We start from the raw sequence: 20316 nt of genomic DNA on the forward strand, positions 1-20316 counted from the left end.
CTACCTCTACCTCTCTCTCTCTCTACCTCTCTCTCTCTCTCTCTCTCTCTCTCTGTCTGTCTCTCTCTCTCCCCCTCTCTCTCTCTTCTCTCTCTCTCTCTCTCTCTCTCTCTCTCTCTCTCTCTCTCTCTCTCTCTCTCTCTCTCTCTCTCTCTCTCTCTCTCTCTCTCTCTCTCTCTCTCTCTCTCTCTCTCTCTCTCTCTCTCTCTCTCTCTCTCTCTCTCTCTCTCTCTCTCTCTCTCTCTCTCTCTCTCTCTCTCTCTCTCTCTCTCTCTCTCTCTCTCTCTCTCTCTCTCTCTCTCTCTCTCTCTCTCTCTCTCTCTAGATGTGACCCGCCCATCCATAGGAGAGGCATGTGACATTCCCATATATACTGTAGAACTAAATCACTGTGATCTCTAAACAGCCTGAAGATGAGAGGGATAATATTGCTTTGTCTGCTGGGTGTCGTCCTGGCTGGGCCTAAAAAAGATAAAAATGTAAGTCATTTCGTTTCAAATGTATCAGGGATAAAAATGCTATTCAAGTTATTTAGGGTTAGGTGTTCCAAAACATGTTTTACTAGTTTCTGCTTCCATCAAAATAGTGTGGTTAATGAATGTGTAGCACAATTACATAAACGTAACAATTAAATGTGCTAGAACCAAGATTTTGGACAGGGAAATGCATTATTTTATATCATGCAATTCTTAAGGGATTTGTCATTCATGTTTACCTTGTCTGGTAACCAGAGTCAATGGCCTTCCTGAATCAACACATGTCATTTACCAGAACTCAGTGTTTGCAGCAAGTTCAGTGACCTTACTCACAGCAGCAATGCTTACCCACTTAAACCTCAAAGTTATAGTCTCAGAACATCTTAGGTTTGTATTGGTTTGTAATTTATGTGAGGAACAAATGCCACCAATAAATAACATTGAGCTGAATTAAAACTATATATACGTGTTCAGTTTAAGTGGCCAAAAGGTGCCAGGACACCCATGGACAACACTGGGGGTTTAGGGCCAACACCAGCACCGAGCGGACCAGTGAGTACTTTATAAATGGACTGACTTATATATACAGTATACTTTATATTACTGTTATTAATTAATAATAACTGCATTTGGTGACCTACACTGCCCTCCATGGGTATTTGGACAGTGGAGTGGAATTTGGCTCCGTTCTCCAGCCATTAATATTCAAGATTAAATTATTTTTTTAATTCCGAGTTTTACCAAAAGTGCTGTTTTTTGAATGGCGCAACAGACTTTGTGGAGCACACGTTTTTACTGAAAAGCTGGTTTAGGGTTGGCATTAAGACCAAATAGTCTTCATTGAGTTCTTCTCCTTTCTGGTCATTGATAAGATCGTACCCAGTACCCACACATGATAAGTTAGTTGTGCTTAGTGATCATGAGACAAGGAAAGCAAACCAATGAGTGTTGGGACAAACTGAATGGTCCCTATGTTGCCTGTTTGTTCTCATGAGGACTTTTCTCTTCCAGCTAAGCGAACCATGCGACACACAACAGACCAAAGTCCCAGCTGATGTCAACTGGGACTAAAATAAGGGCTAAAATCAGTGGCATGAAGACAAAGCTACAAGAGAAGGGCAATACATTTGTGTCGGACACAACTGGCTCCACAAAATAAAGTCACTTTGAACCTTCAGTGTGTGTAAATTTATTCAGAATTGTTTCTCTTTTAAAAGTATTTTTTAATTATTATTATTATTATTATTTTGTTTAACATGTGGGGTTCATCTGCGGAATCAAGTCGCTTTCACGCAGAAAAAAATCTGACAAGACACCAAGCACAAGGATCACTGTTTATTTTGTGTTAAAATGATCTTATATTAACTGTTCTCTGCAGACATTTTCACTACTTTCACCCACAGGGCACTTGGTAGGGGTCCATAGGATGTTTCACATGCTACAGTGCCCACTCGTCTTTTATCAAATTCTAAGTTCCATAACATTTTGAATGGCTTTGACAGCAATATATGAACACAACTACAGCTCTTCTAACCCTCTGTTTAACCTATGAAAAAACAACCCTTGCTGTTCCAAACCACCTGACCCTTCCAATGTCCAATTAAATCCCTGGTCCGTGATTAGAGACAATGGTCAGAGGGTTTGGAGTCTATCTGGTGAGACAAGGAAGTACAGCAGAGAACACAGCTCTCCAAGACCAGGGTTGCATATATACCAGGGCTGCGTATGATTCCATGAAGTTGTTCCCTCCCATCAACATGCTTCACTGATCAGATCTGATTAGACTGGGGAGGCGGAAGCAGTAAGTAAAGCTAGCTGGCCCTTCCGGGTGTCCATTTCAAACCCTGCAGAGGGGAGTAGACTACAGCAGATGGCAGGGAACAACTTTCTGCATGTAAACACAGTTCCAAATCATGTTGAGAAGTGCTGGGACAATATCAGACCTCATATCTACAAGAGGGTAAAACCTATTTGGGGGAGTATGGAGAAACAAGTATGACTTCCATGCTGCAGAACATGTATGCCTTGGGCTGAAGCAATGAAGTGAATTTTGGGTAAAGAAAAACATGTCATCAAAATAGAGGACAATGAAAGACCATACATAATTGGGTCAGTTACAGTTGGCATCAAGTACAGGCAGGTCATTATTTGAGATGTCGTGGCTAAGTATATCTCTTTGTGTCTGTAACAGTATTTCAGTCCACCCTGCACCCTGTCTCACCTCTACAGAACACCAACCTGGGAAAACACAAGTCCTCACAGCCAAAACATGACAAAAACCAAGACGAAGTCCTGCAAAAAGTCAAAACATTCACCAAAGGAATGACTTTTGATTAGAAAGGATGAGCTTTAATAATGGTTCTCCAATATTAGAGAAATCAAATTAAAAAAAAGTGGAGCCAGTCAAACAGGGGATATGAAGGACAGGTTAGTTGTTATCTTAATGTATGACAAACTACAACTCAGCACTACATTCTTGAACAGGGAAGGAGGTTTCTCTTGAAGTGGTGAAATTCAGAGGCAGCAACAGCCCATGAAACGATGAGCAAGTTTCTCTCCAGAGGACGAAGCGGTTTTCTCCCTCTCACTCTTTCTCTCTCTCTCCCGTTACAGTAAGGCCACTTTAAATAGTAATTCTTAAATGAGGACCATAACCTTTATAACCTCATCCACAGATCTTTGCAGAGTCCCATTCTTGAGGAGTACAAATGTTCAAGTTTCTAAGTGAAAGAGTGTTTAAGGGCTGGTGTTGGGCCCCAGTCACCACCCCAACAAAGTCCCAGTCAAACATGGTCACCCACAGCTGTCACTGAGGTAGTGTCCCAGTCCCCTCTCTCTCTCGTGACCAAACCGCAACACAAAACACATCTTCAAAAACCATGTGCAGTTCGGGTAATAACAATCTCACAAAAAATATATCTATTTTCAACAGCAGTTCGTAATTTAATCTTGATCCCAAATTCTGTCTTCGGTCCTCTGTGGCTTTATCAAACCCAGTTGAAGTCCAAAGAGAACTTGTACCAAACAACTGCCGCTCTGAATACAATCCACAAAAGACGACCGCATGTTGTCATTTTGTCTGTTGTGGTTACTGCAGTGTCGTTCATATTGGTGTATCACATAGATGTATTTTTTTCATGTTTCAGTTAATCCCTGTTGCCACAGCCCTTTTGGATGCAGTCCTTCAGTTTTGCCAACCAGGTGGGTGTGTATGGATTGTATATAGTGTGTCATCATCATGGGAGTGAGTGTGTGTGTTTGGATGTATGTGTTGTGTATATGGTTCAACTCTATGAGAAGCGCGCGTGTGTGTGTGTGTGTGTGTGTGTATGAGTGTGTGTATGAGTGTGTATGTATGTGTGTGTGTGTGTGTGTGTGTACTGTTGTGTGAGAGGGAGAGAATGTCCAGTGTGGCAGTGCCAGTGTTGTCAGGACTGCGGTACACACAGCTGTTGTTCAGCTTCTCTCTGGGGGCTGGGCAGGACCACGCTGGATGGGCAGGGGGGAGGGGGGAGTCTACTTGTCCCCCAGGATGGCATACTGGTTGTCAAGCTGCAACTGCTGCAGGGAAGCACCACCACTACCGCCCTCCTCTCTGCCGCGGTTCTTGTGCTTCACCACTTCAAAGGTCTTCTCCATTTCTCTGTCCCTGAAACACAAGTGTTGGACCTTAATGACACTGTGGTAATGTGAGGTCTGTCTCTGTGCATGTCTGCCTGAATGTTTGTTGCTGATGACACCAGTGATGTGATGAAGTTACCTGCGTGTCTCCACGTGTTTGGAGGTGGCCATCAGGGAGGGGAACTGTGTGTCACTGAAGATCTCGGGGGGTCCCTGAGTAGGGCCTCGCTTGCTGGAGGTCAGCCTGGCCCCTGGGGGGCGGTAGACCCCGGAAGGCTTGGCCTCAGGCACCTCTACTTCCTCTGTTGAGACGAGAAGATGGGGGTGGGGGAAGAAACAGCGAAACTGTCAGTGGAGCAAAATATTGATTTTTTAAGCTGCGTACGCTGAACGGAAGTGAACCAACAACGGTGAAGATGAATGGCTGAAATGGCCAAACACAAAAAAAAAAATGAAAAAATGAAAAAAACAAACACAAAAATCATCTCTAGCCTACAAATCTTAAGTCTGGGGCCATTATATTTCAAAGCAAGGCTTCCTTTTAATTCCCAGAGGGCTAGGACTATTTGTATGTAGTCCGTCCTTTAAACATTTTAACTCCAGATTTCTGGGCAGTTCAGCCTTTTGGCACTTTATTTTGTATGAATGATGGCAGGCACACATGGACAAGTTACACACAGACTAAGAAAAGTGTAGGCTAGGCCTAATTTATTGTTTGTTTCATTGTTCATAACCAGCGACAGCAAAGTGAATGAAAAAAAACATAATTCCAGATTTTTGCCTTTATAGTGATATTTTTTCTTCAGTTAACACAGATATCGTGATGTATCGTTGATGAATTGTCTTACAATGTATAGATTAGCGCAGAATCGCTGTACCGTGATACTATCGGTATCTGGGGCAAAATATTGTACGGTTATCGTATCGTGAGTTACCCTACGATTCCCACCCCTAATCGATAGTACAATAGTTGGGCGAGGAATTTTTCCTGACCATGAAAAACTCAGAGGCCCTAGAATACATGACTATCATTACAACCTGGACATTTCCCTGGTCTGGTCATGTGATAAGGGGAAAACTCCTGTCCCAGAGTGAGGTTTGACCAGAGGCGCCATAGGGGGGTACTCACCGACGGGGGCTGCAGCAGGAGGGGGCGCACCACCAGATTTGTTCCAGGGCCCAGACTGGCCTTTGTCTCCACTGACCAGGATGATCTCCCCATCCTCACCAACCTCCTCCTCATACTCCTCGTCCTCCTTCTCATCACTGCATTCATCACCAGGGAAACAAGTCAACCACAATGTGGACCACTAGCTCAATCGTAGTATACTACTACAGCTACGGACGACATGTGAATGAACAAGAAGAACGGCATGTTTCTCTGTCTTACCTTATCTGCAGAGCTTGCAGTCTGAGCCCACTGTAATCCACCTCTTTCTGTTCAAACTCCTTCCACTCCTCGTCATCCTGCAGAGAGGTGACAGCTCGTCAGTTACAGTAACCCGATGACACAGGGTCTTTCACACATTCTGCTCATCTGACAACTCATTGATCATGTTATCTTTTACATAAAAAGCAACACTGATGCGGAGCAGGCATCATCATATCAAGAGATTGGCTGAGGGGGCAGATACATCAGAATCTAGTCTTGTCAGGGGTGCCACGCCCTAGTCCCTTCTCTCCCTCTCCAAAACCATTCTCACAATATAACAAGTGACGACCTCAGCACAGAGTTAAGACATGGATCAGAACTGGGGGAGATCAATTATGACTTCGCCCACGGAAGGCAGATGACAAGACATGTGAGGGGGGGTAAATTGTCAATCTGAAGCGAATCCACGTCGTGCAGCCGAATAATGTGCAAAGTGAGAAAGGTCATTAAAATGCAGCAGTAGGGTTCTGAAATGTTTTATTTTTATTTGATGTTAACATTGATATGAAATAGGTTTAAAGAAGTAACAGCTGGGAGTCCAGTGCTCATTTCCCAAGATACTGATCTGCCATATGTGGCGTATTCCCAAGATACTGATCTGCCGTATGTGCCGGATAAGATATGGCCTGCGAGCCTTATTAACTGTTCCCCAAAATGACAACTGTGTCAAGTCATCTAATATTTTAACGTTTGACTTCACACGAGGAGGCCCACACCCTGAATTCGCACAAACCGAACATCTGCTAGAAGATGCCTTGGTTAGCTGTAGGGAGACAGGCTGCCTCCTGGTGCACCCAGGGCCTGACACGACACAAGATCTGATGTCTAAGCTGCCATCCACATCCACCGGTTGAGACCCAACCTAGAAAACTCAGACAAACGTGACCCTGTTCTCTTTGGGATGACATCAGTGAACGTAGATAAAGATGTGAAATGAACGGTGAGCTTTACCACCTAAACCTAAACCACCACATCAGCTAGCCAGCTACAACACCAGTGGGCTTAGTGACTAGACAGTCCTACATCCTTGTTCCTCCAGTGCCCTGCCAGCTAGCTGACGGTAGACTGGCTCAGACGTAGCTAAGCTAGCCTGGCTGTGCTAACTGACCTAGCTAACACGATGCTAGCTAAGCTACCTTCTCAGGCTGCGCATCCTGGCCGCCCTCGCCGCTTTTGGTCGACTGGTCCTTCATCTTCTTCTTCAACACCACCGGCGTCGTGGTGGCGGCCTCCTTCCCCTTGCCTTTCTCTTTCTTCTTCTTTTTATCCCTCTTGGCGAAGAAGTCGTCCAGGCTCTTCTCCGGTGGCGCGGCCGCCCCAGTAGCAGTAGCAACGTCCGCCATTTTGTTTTTTTCCAGAGATGAACGCTGTGTACCCCTAGGCTAGCTGTGACAAGACAAATCACTCTTGTAAAACGTTAAACGCCTCTTTAGATTGTTTCAAGTGGACCGGATTAACTCTTAATTCGATCTGGGGAAAAAAGACTTCAAGGGTTTCAGATCTAGCGTGCTAGACAAAGTGTGGCGGGTGTCTGACCGCCTGTCTTCCACTGTGCCACATAAACCTGCTGCCTGTAACACTACAGTCTCTTATCTCACACTCACACTGGCTGTCTGACAGGCCAGGCGAGGCGGCGTTCGTCGATTCGCTCTGGAAATCTGCATCAGCACTCACGGAATGCCTCTCGTCCAATCAGATTACGTGGACGCTCTGTGACGTTGGACGTCGAGTGCGCTCCGGCGCTCTCAGAGAGAATTGACGAACGCACCCCCCGGATGTACGACCGATACCTTTCTGCTGCCCCGGATAGGAACGTGAACACGACCCACGCGTAACGGGCGTGCTGAATAACCAATCAACTCATAGAGAAATACGACGAACACCAATCATATTGCACCTCGACATTTTCCCACCCTATCAAATGTTAACCGGGTAGCACACGACCACGCACGAGGTCTGTCACCCAAAGGTCTGGTGGTAATTCAATTCAATTAATGTGCATCACGTATATTATTTTTGACATTTATTAAATCAATATGGTTATGGAGCAGTATTATTTTATTTATACTTGATATCCTTTGGGGCGATTTCCCAGACAAAATATTAAGCTTCGGGCTGGACTAAATCACACTTTCAATGGCAAATCTCCATTGAGGAAGCCACAGGACTAGGCAATCTGTGTCCAGCCCTTAGAGTCCAGTTATACATTTAATATAAATCACATACATTACATCAGATACATTTCATTTGTAAAACACATGTAGCCTATAGACAAACTCTCATTAAAATAAAAACATTAGGACATTTATCTGTGAAAAACCATCAAAAGCACATCACTTAATGAATCCCAAGATGCAGGCCTATATAGCTCTTTAATCTAAGCACGAGCAAAGTGAAGGCTAGAGTGACACTGTGTATAGAATAGCCATTGGCCAGCCAGCATAGATGAACAGAGAACATTCTGGAAAAACTGAATGGTTGGTTTAGCTGTGGTCAGCAAGGCACTAACACACTGCTTTGTCTAAGAGTTTTAATGTACATAACCCACCTGCAATCAATGGTAGGCCTATAGCTTCCAACAAGTGGTGATGATTTCTTTCTCTCATTTTTGTTTTCAGATGTCATGAGGTAGTGTGGCTTCATCAGGGCACCCATGAAGGATTGGAAAGAGGAGAGGGAGGAGACACAGAAAAGACACAGAACATGTTCAAAGCTTTTCTCTTTTATTGCTCAGCAGTAAAAAGTACAGTGTATGCTACAATACAATAAAAAGACATGACGTTGGACATAAGATACTCCCCCTCCTCCCCATTCTACATTTTGTGAAATCTCCACTCTGGCACCACATTCCCATTGCAACTACATACATCCAGGTGATCAACATGTTCAACAAAACCTTCAAACACAGGGAAGATCGACTTTTAGCCATTTAAAGGGGCAATATGGGTTTGGTACATCCATTTTGGACTTAAATTATTGATATTTACCCATTGATTCTTGAAGAATATAACTTATAAATGGCTCATGAACTTAGTTCAACTGTCTTACCCCATCAGAATCCAAAATATAAGCTTGCTTTACTCCATTGTTTGTAAAAAAAAAAAAAATGTAATTGCTAACAGACACTGTACAGCTTCGAAACATGGTTAAAACGATTATTTTGATCTCAGGGATTGTCGGTCATTGCAACCATAGCTCCGTCTATGGATTTGAGAGTGGTTACATTTCTTCAGCCCCATCCCTCAGCTGTGTACCAAAAACAGTCTGCTTTATTGTTGTTTGAATCCCAGATTGCCCCTTTAAAGTTGGAATGGAGGAAACAACATCGTCAGGCAGTGTGTATCAGACACACTGTAGAAAAATGTGAGCAAAAGTAAAGAATAATAAATGAAATTGATTTGATAATGAAAGAAAATATTTCTAAAGTGTGTTTAATTATTCAACTCTGCCACTGTATGTGCTCACAGTAAACATTTAGGATATGATATTATCTCAGCTTTTCATTGGTCATGATTTCTACTGCCTTTTCAATATTAAATCAAATATCATTCAACATCTGTACATTACAGTAATACACACAGTTTACTCTCATGGACAAATACTGTACGTATGGAGGCAGGTAACACAAGATTTGGTCTCAAATTATGTCCTATAGGTTAGAGAGGGGGGCTAATGCTTTAGCCCCCACACTGGATGAAAAAAATAGAACCCAGTCAATGACATAATCCAGACAGACAGACAAACAGATGCGCACACACATACACACACACACACACACACACACAGGCACAAGCACACGCACACACACAGTGTAGGCTGCCGATATGTAGACATGTCAGGGATGTTACACAGCAATCATTACGTTTGTGCTCTGATTCACGGACTTCAGTAATAATATCGCACATGTGTATGTTTATGTTATGCACTGATGAGATCCAATTACTCTTTAACCAAAGGACCACAGAACGTTGACTGATAGAGGCAATATATATTGTATTCAACCAAACATATTGTAAATGAATGCAAACAAATAATAATTAGGTGTAAAGCTTTCTAGTTAGAGAGCACTTCATCTGAAACCCCACACAGGAGGCAAAGGTCTGATTATAACATCATGGTCAGATCATTAACGCCCTGGATAGACATGCATGGTTGGCTGCTACAGTATAGCCTGTGGCCACTGAACCATACATACAACAAATGCACACGCACACACACATGCACGCACACACGCACACATGTACACACACACGCACACATGCACACACACACACACACACACACACGCAAACACACACACACAAACACACACAGTAAGACTCTCAAACACTAGCACAGAGAAAGCCGCAACTGGTCGACAAGGGGAGTTAAGACAACTATGTGGTCCCTCTACTGAGAGGCTGGTGACACATGAGGGGAAAAGCCATTTTTGTTCACTTCTATTTGGTGTACAGACACAGTAGCTAGCTACAATGCCATCAGGGATCCACCCCCCTGCCTGCCTGCAGCAGCCCCCTCCCCAGCAACACCTGTAGTTCAAATCACAACACCTCTATCTCCTTTCTACTAAAACCTTGTCTCACAAACCTTGGCCAAGACCTCAGTGTCCCCTCAAGTACTTAGGTACAGAATTCAAGTTCAACAGGCTTTTAAGTAAGTGTTTTGGGTTTGATCAAAAAAAAAAAAATAGAAGAAGAAAAGAGATGTTGAAATGGTTTTACAGCATTTTTTTTTGTCTCTCTAAAGCAGGTCAATTCAAGTGGCTACATCCACAATGCGCTCACCATCAAGCCACTGTAACAAAACTGAAACCACACACGCTCTGTATTTTATAAAGACATAAAAACCTTATCACAACTAAGCATTTGTAGAAAATTTACATCAGAAAAATATGTAGGTGCACCCTTATAGTAAATAGTGTCTGTTTTAATTAGCTCTTCTCTTAATCTTGTCTTTGTGTTCGTATTATACAGTATAAAGTGGAGTCTCTGAAGATTTTAACACACGTATAAAAATGACAACCACAGCACAGGGAGAAAAGGGAGAGGGACTTCTTTTTTGACAGTCTGTTACACCGGTGCGCCTCTCTAGATGTCGGAGGCCTTGTCTCTGTGGATGAACAGGGTCTCTTGGCAGAAAGGGTTCACCAGCACAACGCCGCTGTCACTGTAGTCTCCATTAGGGGGCAGACAGGTCTCCTGCTCCTGGACACACACACACACACACACACACACACACACACACACACAGATTAACATGGGTGCCACGACCACAGGGTCACATACTGTACTGTAAAAGGTCATGATTCTTTCCAGACGCTGGGGCGCACGATCAGTGAGAGATGCTAATTCTAAAGGCTAATGATTGAGAAACAGAGGGGGTTTTGTCACTTGGAAGACAGAAAACGCAATCTAGGGTTATGTCTGCTTCTGCATCTAACGCAGAAGACAAACAGTGACAAAAATCAGTCTGACTAATAAAAGCCGGCCGAGACAAGGGAACAGAGGAGGGAAGAAACGAGAGGGGGAGGCAGAACGCTGAACAGGCTCCTCTACAGAGAATAGAGAGAGAGGGAAGGGAGGGAGGGAGGGAGGGAGGGAGGGGGGGTTCAGCAGAAGAAGCAACACAGCAGAGGGAGTAGAAGGAGGAGGAGGAGGAGAAGGAGGAGGAGGGGGGAGGAGGAAGGGGGAGTGGGAGGAAAAGAAAATGAAGGGTGACTCAGCAGTAAGACGGCACTACAGTGTCAGAGAGAGAGAGAGAGAGAGAGAGAGAGAGAGAGCAACAGAGACACAAGATGCAAAAGAGGGATGGCAGGGGGTGGGGTGGAGGTGGGGGGGGGGGTTACAGCACATTCCTACTAATTCTAACCCCAACACCAGACAAGCATGTCAGTGGCTGACTGTGGGTGGGGGAGGGAGGGAGGTGGACGGGGGGTGACTACTGGGTTACACTACTACGGTGAGAAACAGGGACACGACACGACACCTGTGTCACCAGGAGCATCCTAAACATGTCCCAACCTCAGCGTCATCACCCTCACGCTGTACGCCCAGAGGAGGGCTGGACGGAGAGAGAGACTGATGGAGGGAGCACAAGAAAGGAGGGAGAGGCGGGGTCAGTGAGAAGACGCGAAGGGCAGTTGACAAATGCCTCCGTGTGAGCTAAGAAAGTGTTATGAATGGAAATTAGACTGAAATAGTGTGAGGTCAGGGCTCTCAAATGACTCTGTAATGAAGAGGAAGCTGACGAGCAACATTTCTTTTGCTGTACCGTTAATCGTCCAGCAGAGGGCACTGTAGTCCACAAATAGCCCGGTTGACCTGATTACTGATATTGAATATGAATTATTCATACATTATTGTCCGAGTCTTGAACTCGGAAATATTGTACACGTGAAGTGGAGGAGCCTATGCTTTACCATTGTAATGCACGAATGTACATTGAAATACATCCATCGTTTTTTTTCTCAACGTTCCATGCCAAAGATGATGTAATGCAGGCACAAGAGCTTCGACTGCATGCGTACTATCTCTACCATCAGCCAGTGAGTCCTCAGTAAGTCTGTGGTCAGTCAGTAGTCAGTCTGTGGTGAGTCTGTAGTCAGTCTGTGGTCAGTCAGTCGTCAGTCAGTGGTCAGTCTGTGGTCAGTCTGTGGTCAGTCTGTAGTCAGTCTGTGGTCAGTCTGTGGTCAGTCAGTGGTCAGTCTATAGTCAGTCTGTGGTCAGTCTGTAGTCAGTCTGTGGTCAGTCTGTGGTCAGTCTGTGGTCAGTCTGTAGTCAGTCAGTGGTCAGTCTGTGGTCAGTCTGTGGTCAGTCTGTGGTCAGTCTGTGGTCAGTCTGTGGTCAGTGAGCGGTCAGTGAGCGGTCAGGCCCTCCATCAGGCCCTCCAGTACGTACCTCATTCTCCAGAGAGGTGATCTCCCTGGGCAGCTCCACGGCGTGCCTGTTGAAGTAGTCCATGGTGATGGCGTTGTTCCAGTAGCTCAGGTTGTTCTCCTGGCTGGACGACTTCTTCTTCCTCTTCATACAGCAGACGGTCAGGAGCACAGCTGAGGGGGAGAGGGAGAGAGACGACAGTAGTCAGTAGAGCCCTCTACGGGGGATTCTACTTAAAAAAAAAAGTAAAAAAAAAAAGTATATATTTAACCAGTTATTTGGTTTATTACTATTATTTCAGACAACGATATTATTTCAGACGACGATGAGGAATTTGTGTACAAGACAGACTGAAGTGCCTCTTTACCATATAAAACACCCTGTGAGAGGCTGTAACTCCAGGCTAGGGGTGGGCATCGACGATCGATAATTGATCGATAAGGATCTTGGTCGATCACAAAATAAAACATTTGGTCGATCACAAAAAAAAAAAAAAAAATTTTTTTTTTTTGTGATCGACCAAATGTTTTATTTTGTGATCGACCAAGATCCTTATCGATCAATTATCGATCAATTATCGATCGTCGATGCCCACCCCTACTCCAGGCTGTAGCTCTGGTTTTGGTTGTGTGGGATTTCAGTAAAAGTGTAATTATCTACTTGGATCATCAGTCCAGTTCTCGACAGCAGCATGTGTGTGTCTATAGTGTTTGAGAGGGACCTACAGTATGGCAGCGATCCCAATGTCCTAGAAATGGAGGGGGTGGGAGGGTGGGGGGGGGGGGGCTATGATTCACTTACTCCAAGAGCTTTGATACTCTTGTGATGATACAAGCTCTAATCTGGTACTCACAGCAGGAGGACACGGGCACACTGATGGCCAGCACGATCCACACGATGTCCATCTTGCCCAGACAGATGGTGGCCCGGGACAGCGGGGAGTCCAGGGCAGGGCCCGAGCCGTTTCCAGGACCCCAGGGGTCTCGCGTGGTGGCCGGCACCAGCCTGTTCAGAAAGTTCCCGCTGGCTGTGGAGGGGGGCTCCGTGGGGGAGGAGCTGTTCCACAGGGAGGGGGGGGGAGGGTCGCCCTCGCCCTCCGCCGTGCCGTTCCGTAGAGGCCCCCCGTCGGTGGCTGTGGCGTTACCCAGGGGGGCATCGTCTGTGGCGTTACCCTGATGAGGGGGCAGGGGATGGGGGGGGCTGCCACCACTGCCAGGGGCATCCGTCTCCTCCGTGGTGGTATTGGTGGTGGTGTTGGTGGTGGTGGTGGTGGTGGTGGTGGTGGTGTCATTGGTTACAGTGGCGTTGTTGGATGAGAGTGGGTTGGGCTTGGGCTCGGCCATGGGGCCGGGTGCTGCCGGAGCCTGGCTGGTGGGGGGGGCCGGGGGTGAAGGGAGGGAGGGAGACAGAGCCAGCTCCTCGGTAGGCCCCTCGCTGAGGGCGTGGACGTCCCGCAGGGTGATGGCGTGAGGGGGCCGGGCTCGCTCGGGCGCGGCGTCGGCCGGGCTCCGGAGTGTGTCGTCGGGAGCGGCGTCCGCTGAGGAAGAGGAGGAAGAGGAGGAAGAGGAGGAGGAAGAGGAGGAAGAGGAGGAGGAGAAGGAGGAGGGTCGAAACTCGACGGTGAAGTCCTGCCGGCTGGAGTCTGTGGGCTCCTCTACAACAGGGTGCGTGGGGCCGGGGGGGCCAGCCTCCTCAGAGGCCAGCGTGTCCCCTCTCTCGGTGGGCGGGCCGGGAGCAGGAGGCAGGGCGGCAGAGCCCGAGTCAGGAGCCTCCTCTCCAGCAGACGCCTCCTCACTATGTGGGCCAGCGGAGGAGGAGCCGCCGCCGCTGCCCTGGATAACACTCACCGTATCTGGGCCGTCAGGGCCGAGGGCTCCCTGGACGCTGGCGGAGCCGGACACGTTGCCCTGGCCTGCCCTGCCAGAACTAGGGCTCTGGCCCAGGTCGGTGCCGCCAGAACTGGGGTTTGCGTTGTCGAGAAGCGGGCTAGGCTGGTCGTCTGGGCTGGGACTGACCGAGCTAGTTCCCAGGCCCTGCTGGTCCACCCTCACGGGGCTCACAGTGTGGGGGCTGACGGCAGGCGCGGCGTGTACAGGGTGTCTGTAGTCTTTGTTAAGGTGGACCGCCGGGCTGGTGGTGAGGGGGGTGTGGGGCTGAGGCCAGCCCAGAGGGGTGAGGGCTGCTGTGCGCTGGATGAGGCCCGTAGGCAGGGCCTCCCCTCCCTGGGAGGACCAGTCCCCCCTGCCGGAGCCCTCCTGCTGCCAGTCTGGGGCGGCAGTGGTGGGGGCTGGGGTGGGGGCGCCGAGACGGCCGCTCTGGGGGGCTGCTGCCATGGAGACGGGGTCCTGAGGGGTCCGGCTAGGGTACAGCTCCTGGGCAGAGGACACCAGCCCTGCTGGCATAGCCAGGATCACTAGAATACCTAGAGAGAGAGGGACGGAGGGAGAGAAGGAGAGAGAGAGAGAGGGAGAGAGAGGGAGAAGGAGAGGGAGAAGGAGAGGGAAAGGGCGAGAGAGAGGGGGAATGAATCATCAGAAAGAGACATTTAGCACAGCGCTGAGGAATGATGCCCTTATAATAATAATGTTGTGTGCGTTTGCATGTGTGTGTGTGTGTGTGTGTGTGTGTGTGTGTGTGTGTATAGAACTGTCTACCCTTTCTCCTGAGGCTCAGCGTAGTGATGCACAGCAGCTTAAATAGTGTGTTTATAAGTCTAGGAGGAGCCTTATAGCCTTGTCTTGCATTCATTACAGCCCATCACACTATAATCACCTGACAGAGCTGTTTGTCACTTGCCTGGTTTAACTAGATTGCTTTATTAACCTCATTATGCCATAGAGAGATGCCCCCCCCCCCCCCCCAGTGTGTGTGTGTGTGTGTGTGTGTGTGTGTGTGTGTCTCGGGATTATGTGCAGAGTGTGTGTGTTTGCAGAGTGTGTGTGTCTGCAGAGTGTGTGTGTTGCCAGACAGGTTGAGGGGTAGCATCACCTCAGTCTGATGGGACACATCCTCTAAGAGAGCCAGGATGACGGCCTGCCGCACAAAATGAATATGTCAAATTAATTTCAATCTCCACCGAGGATACGAAACAACATGCATCTATCGATTTGGTTGATTGAGGTCACTGAAGGCACTGAGGCACTTATGAGAAGTCTACAGCGTTGGATAGATACAGTACTTTGAAGAGAGCATCGTTTTACAATACTGTGAAAACCGTGACTCTACGAAGCCAACCTGGACCCGTAGGAGGCTAATATAGAGACACGCCATTAGGCTGTGGGAGGAACTTAGTCCCTATTACATTATCTCTGAAGGAGAAAGATAGAGAGAGAAAGACAAAGAGAGAGAGAGAGAGAGAGAGAGAGAGAGAGAGAGAGAGAGAGAGAGAGAGAGAGAGAGAGAGAGAGAGAGGAGAGAGAGAGAGAGAGAGAGGGGGGGGGAATAGAGATAGACTCGGAGACCTGCGGGAGATAATTAATTCCTCTCTGCTCCCTTCCCACCTTGTCTTATTGACACAGCTAAACATGGCTAATGTGAACACATCAATGCCCTGCTCCCACTGGAGGGGGTTCCATGTGCACCGCTGATGAACAGTGCATTAGTCAACACAAAGGCAGCGCCTAGATGCTCCAAATGCTACGTCGCTATGCTACGTGAGAGGAAGAATTATGTTCCATAGTGTGTTCTTTTCAAAAGGCTACCCAGGGGTTTGCAGGAAGGATAAAGAGAGAGAGAGATAAAAAGAGAGAGACAGAGAGAGAGAGAGAGAGAGAGAGAGCAACCAAGGGTTGAGACGTACAGTCCAGTATAAGATAGGCTATTTTATTCTACAAGGCTTCTTACATGTTTAGGTGGTCAGACAGACATAGGCAAACAGCTGGGGTTAACTACTCTTTGGGAAAACGCAGTACCTTACCAACATAATCAGGCATACCGAACGCATGCACACATACACGCACACATACACGCACCCACACATACACACATACACACACATACACACATGCACGATGTGATCCAGGTGTTATATGCTGCGTTCGGAAATTCGCCCTGGAATCTGATCAGCACTCATGGAATGCCTCTTGTCCAATCAAATTACTTGGTCCCTTTATGATGTTGACTCCAGCGTGTGCTCCGGCGCACTCAGAGCGAATTTACGAATGCAGCCATAGTCATGCTTTCCCCATGGTAACTATGGAAACCGAGTTTCTGTTCCACATGGCATGTGGAGAGGAGATGGGCGACTCAGAGGTTCAGTAGGTAGGAGGAGGAGGAGGAGGAGGAGGAGGAGGGGGATATAAATATCAACAGAACATCTGAGCCACAACCAAGCTAGCAAACCTCCACCACCCTCTGAAATGTGACAGGGTCTGGTGAAAAAGTCCTCAAGTAGGGCAAGGTCATTTTTCTTTTTTTTCTCCAGATTATGAAAGTGCAGATTGTAAGCTTTCAAATGATGTGTCATACATAAACATTCAAACCCTGAAGTAGACAGGCACACTAACCAACTGAGCAACGGGGGCTTGCAGATGATCACACAGTCTTTGGTTTTGCACACGTCCTTAAACTTAAGTTGACTTACCCAGTAGCCTATGGCAGACGATACAGTGAATCAAATTTGTGAATAATTTGTCATAATTTGTCAAAGTTAGTGATCCTAAAAATGATCCTATGTTATATCGAGTGGGCTCTTCAACACTTAAACCTTTGTAATATGCCAAAAAACAGATAACACATTAAAAAATTACATTTAAAGACCTTTTTTGCTAATTTGAGCGACTTGAGAATTGACGATATGCAGCCCTTTTATCCAAAGCGTGTCACATATTGTATTGCCGTGGTATTGTACCTGCACTTCTCAGCTTAGTCATACCAATGTCGTACACAACACATCACTACACGCTCCTGTTCCTCGCCCATAATGGGCTCTCATACCACATAAAGGGCCCTGAAGCATGGTTTACACTCCACAGTCATAAATCACCTCCCCCCCATACGCTATCACAGCTTCTCTCTGCTCTGCTACACCGCACTACCTAGGTGATGATCCTCTGCTCTGCCTTCCATTTGTCAGGCCTGTCACGTCTGTAATGCATGTAGCCCCCCCCCCCCCCCCCCTCAGACCCCCATGACTGAGAGACAACACACACACACACATAAACACACACACACACACACACACACGACTGGTCATTATTGATGACTGCCCCACTCACAGAGATGTATCTCAAGGAGGGAGACCCTACATTGCATACACAGGTAAGACCCATGCCTAGTTTGTGTGCTGCTGTATTTAGGCCACGGTTGATCCCTGTCCGTTCACTCTCTACGGGGATACAGAGGTCGCGCTACCCGGTCAACACTTTTCACCGTCCTGGCACCCCGCTGGTGGAACAAGCTTCCGACTGCTGTCAGGACTGCAGAGTCACTCCCTTTCTTCTGCCGTAGACTGAAGACCTCCATCTCTTCACTGTCCCCCCTGAAACCTCTCCGTCCCCTCTACCCCCCTGTAAAGTTTCTCTACTGTAAATATTAATAATTTAAAAAGTAATTGTTCCTTCTTCTAGCATTGTGACTGCCAATGGCCTCTGGCCTGAGCATAGATTACTTTTTCTTGCGATGACTGATGGACAGATGATTCACTTACTTGGACAAATGTGTATCGCTTTGGATAAAGGCGTGTGCTAAACGGCAAAGAAACCCAACAATATAAGGACTGAAATGTATAGAACACTGTACATACACCCTGACTGTACTATAACTGTATTCAATCCTAGGTGGAACAAATACAATAGATCTCATATGTCATCCCATGACATTGGCTGTGGCTATGGTTGGAAATAGTGTGTTAACTAACTGTGTTGTTGTTGTTGTTGTTGTTGTACACATACACACACACACACACACACACAGGCCAATAGAGTGGGACAGTGTTTACCATGCTGTGGTCTGGCTTCAATCACACCCTCAATCAGTATCCACCGATACCGACCTAGCAACCCAACACTGACTCGGCTCGCTAACCCTGAATAAAACATGAGCCTGCGCTTCGCTAACAACAAAGTGGCGGAGTTTACATCAGAGATGGGCTGGATCACTGTGGAGAATACACTCCCACACACACACACACACACACACACGCACACACACACATACACACACACACACACACACACACACAAACACACACGACACTAAGACATTCACCCGGGAGCGTGATCTGAGCCCTACCATACAACCTCTCCACCTTGCTACCTTGCTCCACCTCATCGGCAATAAACCAGTTTATTAATATTAATCTGTGGCCCCACTGATGAAATATTCATATATTATTGAATATCTCATCTAAAATGTTAAAGGGGACAAAACGCCTTTCAAGTTTGTCCCCATCAAAACATGTCGCATGCTCCCCAGCCCACTGATGTGCAATATTTTGTGTTCTTTTGAAAATTATTTTCCAGTCTTGTACTCGTGTTCAACGAGCTTGTTCTGTGTCAATGTTGGGTTAATCAGTTGGAAGTGACGTATCTTAAAAACACACCCACACACACACAAACACACACACACACATACACAAACACACACACACACACACACACACACAAACACACACACACACACAAACACACACACAATGGTACCGTTTAATGAAATGAGGTATTACAGTGAAGCACAAAACAGTACAGTAGAGGAGACTACAGAATAGCATAATGTGCGGGGGTGGGGGCATACTGTAAGCATCCTGCCTGTGTGTATGTGTGTGTGTGTGTGTGTGTGTGTGTGTGTGTGTGTGGTGTTATGCGGGGAGGCCGAGACGTGTAATTTGTCACAGTGGTTCTGTTGCTGCCTGGCTGACAGAGTGAATGTGTAAGCAGGACAAACACAGACAGAGAGCCGTGGTCTCTCCTCCGCCACAGTGGTGGTGGGGCACAGTCAAAGTGAAAGGAAAAGTACTGGGAGTAAATGAATCTGCGGGATGATTGAGAGGGCAAGAGAAGTGAACAGGGTTTTATTAACATCCATTATTGAACGGGCTGAGGTGACTAGGGAACGTGAGAAAAAAGGTATGGTATGGGGAGAAAGTGAGAGAGAGGTGAGAGAAGGAGAAATGAGCCGGGAGGAGGAGAGGAATAGTGTGGGAGGAGGGGTGTGTGGTGGACGGATGGGGGGGAATGATTAGGACAGTGTGGATCAATGACGCATGTTGAGGCAGTGTAACCGTTGAGGAAAAGTACAGCTTGTCTGGGCAAGCTGCTGTCTCTACTCTGGCAGTGTTGTTCTGGACCAAACAAAGATGTGTCTTCTAGTATTTCAAGTCCAGATCGTCCCATTATTCCTCCTCTGTCTTGTCTTATCCAGATTATCAGGCCTAGCGTGGGCCGGGACACAGATAAAGATAACCTTGACACAGACAGATTAGCAATCTTCTCTCATAGGCCAGAAGAACCTTTTATTTCTCTACCGCTGGAGATCTGACAGCTCCTATATAACGCCTGCTCTATCACACCAACGCCAGTAGGGGACAATGAAAGTGAGTATCAGTGTTTTCATTCCACTTCAAGCCATGATGACAACCCAACCCAACCACAATTAAGTAATTTACCGTTTCATGAACTTGTCAAAAAGGCGGCAGAGACATACCAACTGAGAATCCTTCTCTTAATAGCTAACAAGGCAATCACAACCTCCTGGCTGAAGCCACACCCCCCAACAGTTATACAATGGAGGGAAAGAATCCAAGTCTACAACATGGAACGTACAACAGCACTATTGAAATTAAAATTAGACACATTCCTTAATAGATGGTCATCCATTGCACTACATTTTCATTTGATCTGACTGATATGCAGATGTGTTTATTTATATTTTTATTTTTATTTATTTTTTCCCTTCCCTTTTTATTTTTTCCCTT

At 46.7% G+C, this 20316-nt stretch overlaps 2 protein-coding genes and 1 long non-coding RNA gene across 3 annotated transcripts in view; 1 reads left to right on the plus strand and 2 right to left on the minus strand.

Annotated features, from left to right (window-relative positions):
• The first annotated feature begins 330 nt into the window (after positions 1–330).
• On the plus strand, positions 331–1653 carry LOC308169722. Its single transcript, XR_013937768.1, has 3 exons — positions 331–479; positions 951–1028; positions 1488–1653. It is a non-coding gene; the product is annotated as an uncharacterized lncRNA (long non-coding RNA).
• Positions 1654–1796: 143 nt separating this feature from the next.
• cdv3 (carnitine deficiency-associated gene expressed in ventricle 3) lies at positions 1797–7115 on the minus strand. The gene is made up of 5 exons (XM_080543868.1): positions 6666–7115; positions 5488–5564; positions 5227–5363; positions 4237–4399; positions 1797–4125 (listed from the first exon to the last, which is right to left on the minus strand). The coding sequence occupies exons 1-5, from the start codon at positions 6870–6872 to the stop codon at positions 3993–3995; spliced, it is 717 nt and encodes a 238-aa protein (XP_080399994.1). The 5' UTR covers positions 6873–7115; the 3' UTR covers positions 1797–3992.
• Positions 7116–10286: 3171 nt separating this feature from the next.
• The window catches only part of tmem108 (transmembrane protein 108), a 61284-nt gene continuing 51254 nt past the window's right edge, over positions 10287–20316 (minus strand). The window contains exons 4-6 of the mRNA XM_080543986.1: positions 13258–14826; positions 12426–12577; positions 10287–10733 (exon numbers count right to left, since the gene is read on the minus strand). Of these exons, the coding sequence (XP_080400112.1) occupies positions 10617–10733; positions 12426–12577; positions 13258–14826 (1838 nt within the window). The 3' untranslated portion in view covers positions 10287–10616. The remainder of the gene's footprint in view (positions 10734–12425; positions 12578–13257; positions 14827–20316) is intronic.

The sequence above is a fragment of the Nansenia antarctica genome (genome assembly GCF_963989245.1).
Source record: "Nansenia antarctica genome assembly, chromosome: 13".
NCBI classification, from domain to species: Eukaryota; Metazoa; Chordata; class Actinopteri; order Argentiniformes; family Microstomatidae; genus Nansenia; species Nansenia antarctica.

Bases quoted from the DNA above. Each gene is read 5' to 3' on its own strand.
- cdv3 (XM_080543868.1), bottom strand. From the start codon at position 6,872: ATGGCGGACGTTGCTACTGCTACTGGGGCGGCCGCGCCACCGGAGAAG. The intron at 5,364-5,487 runs GTAAGACAGAGA...TGATGAATGCAG, and splicing joins CTGCAAGCTCTGCAGATAAG to TGATGAGAAGGAGGACGAGG. The intron at 4,400-5,226 runs GTGAGTACCCCC...TCGTCTCAACAG, and splicing joins TCCTGCTGCAGCCCCCGTCG to AGGAAGTAGAGGTGCCTGAG.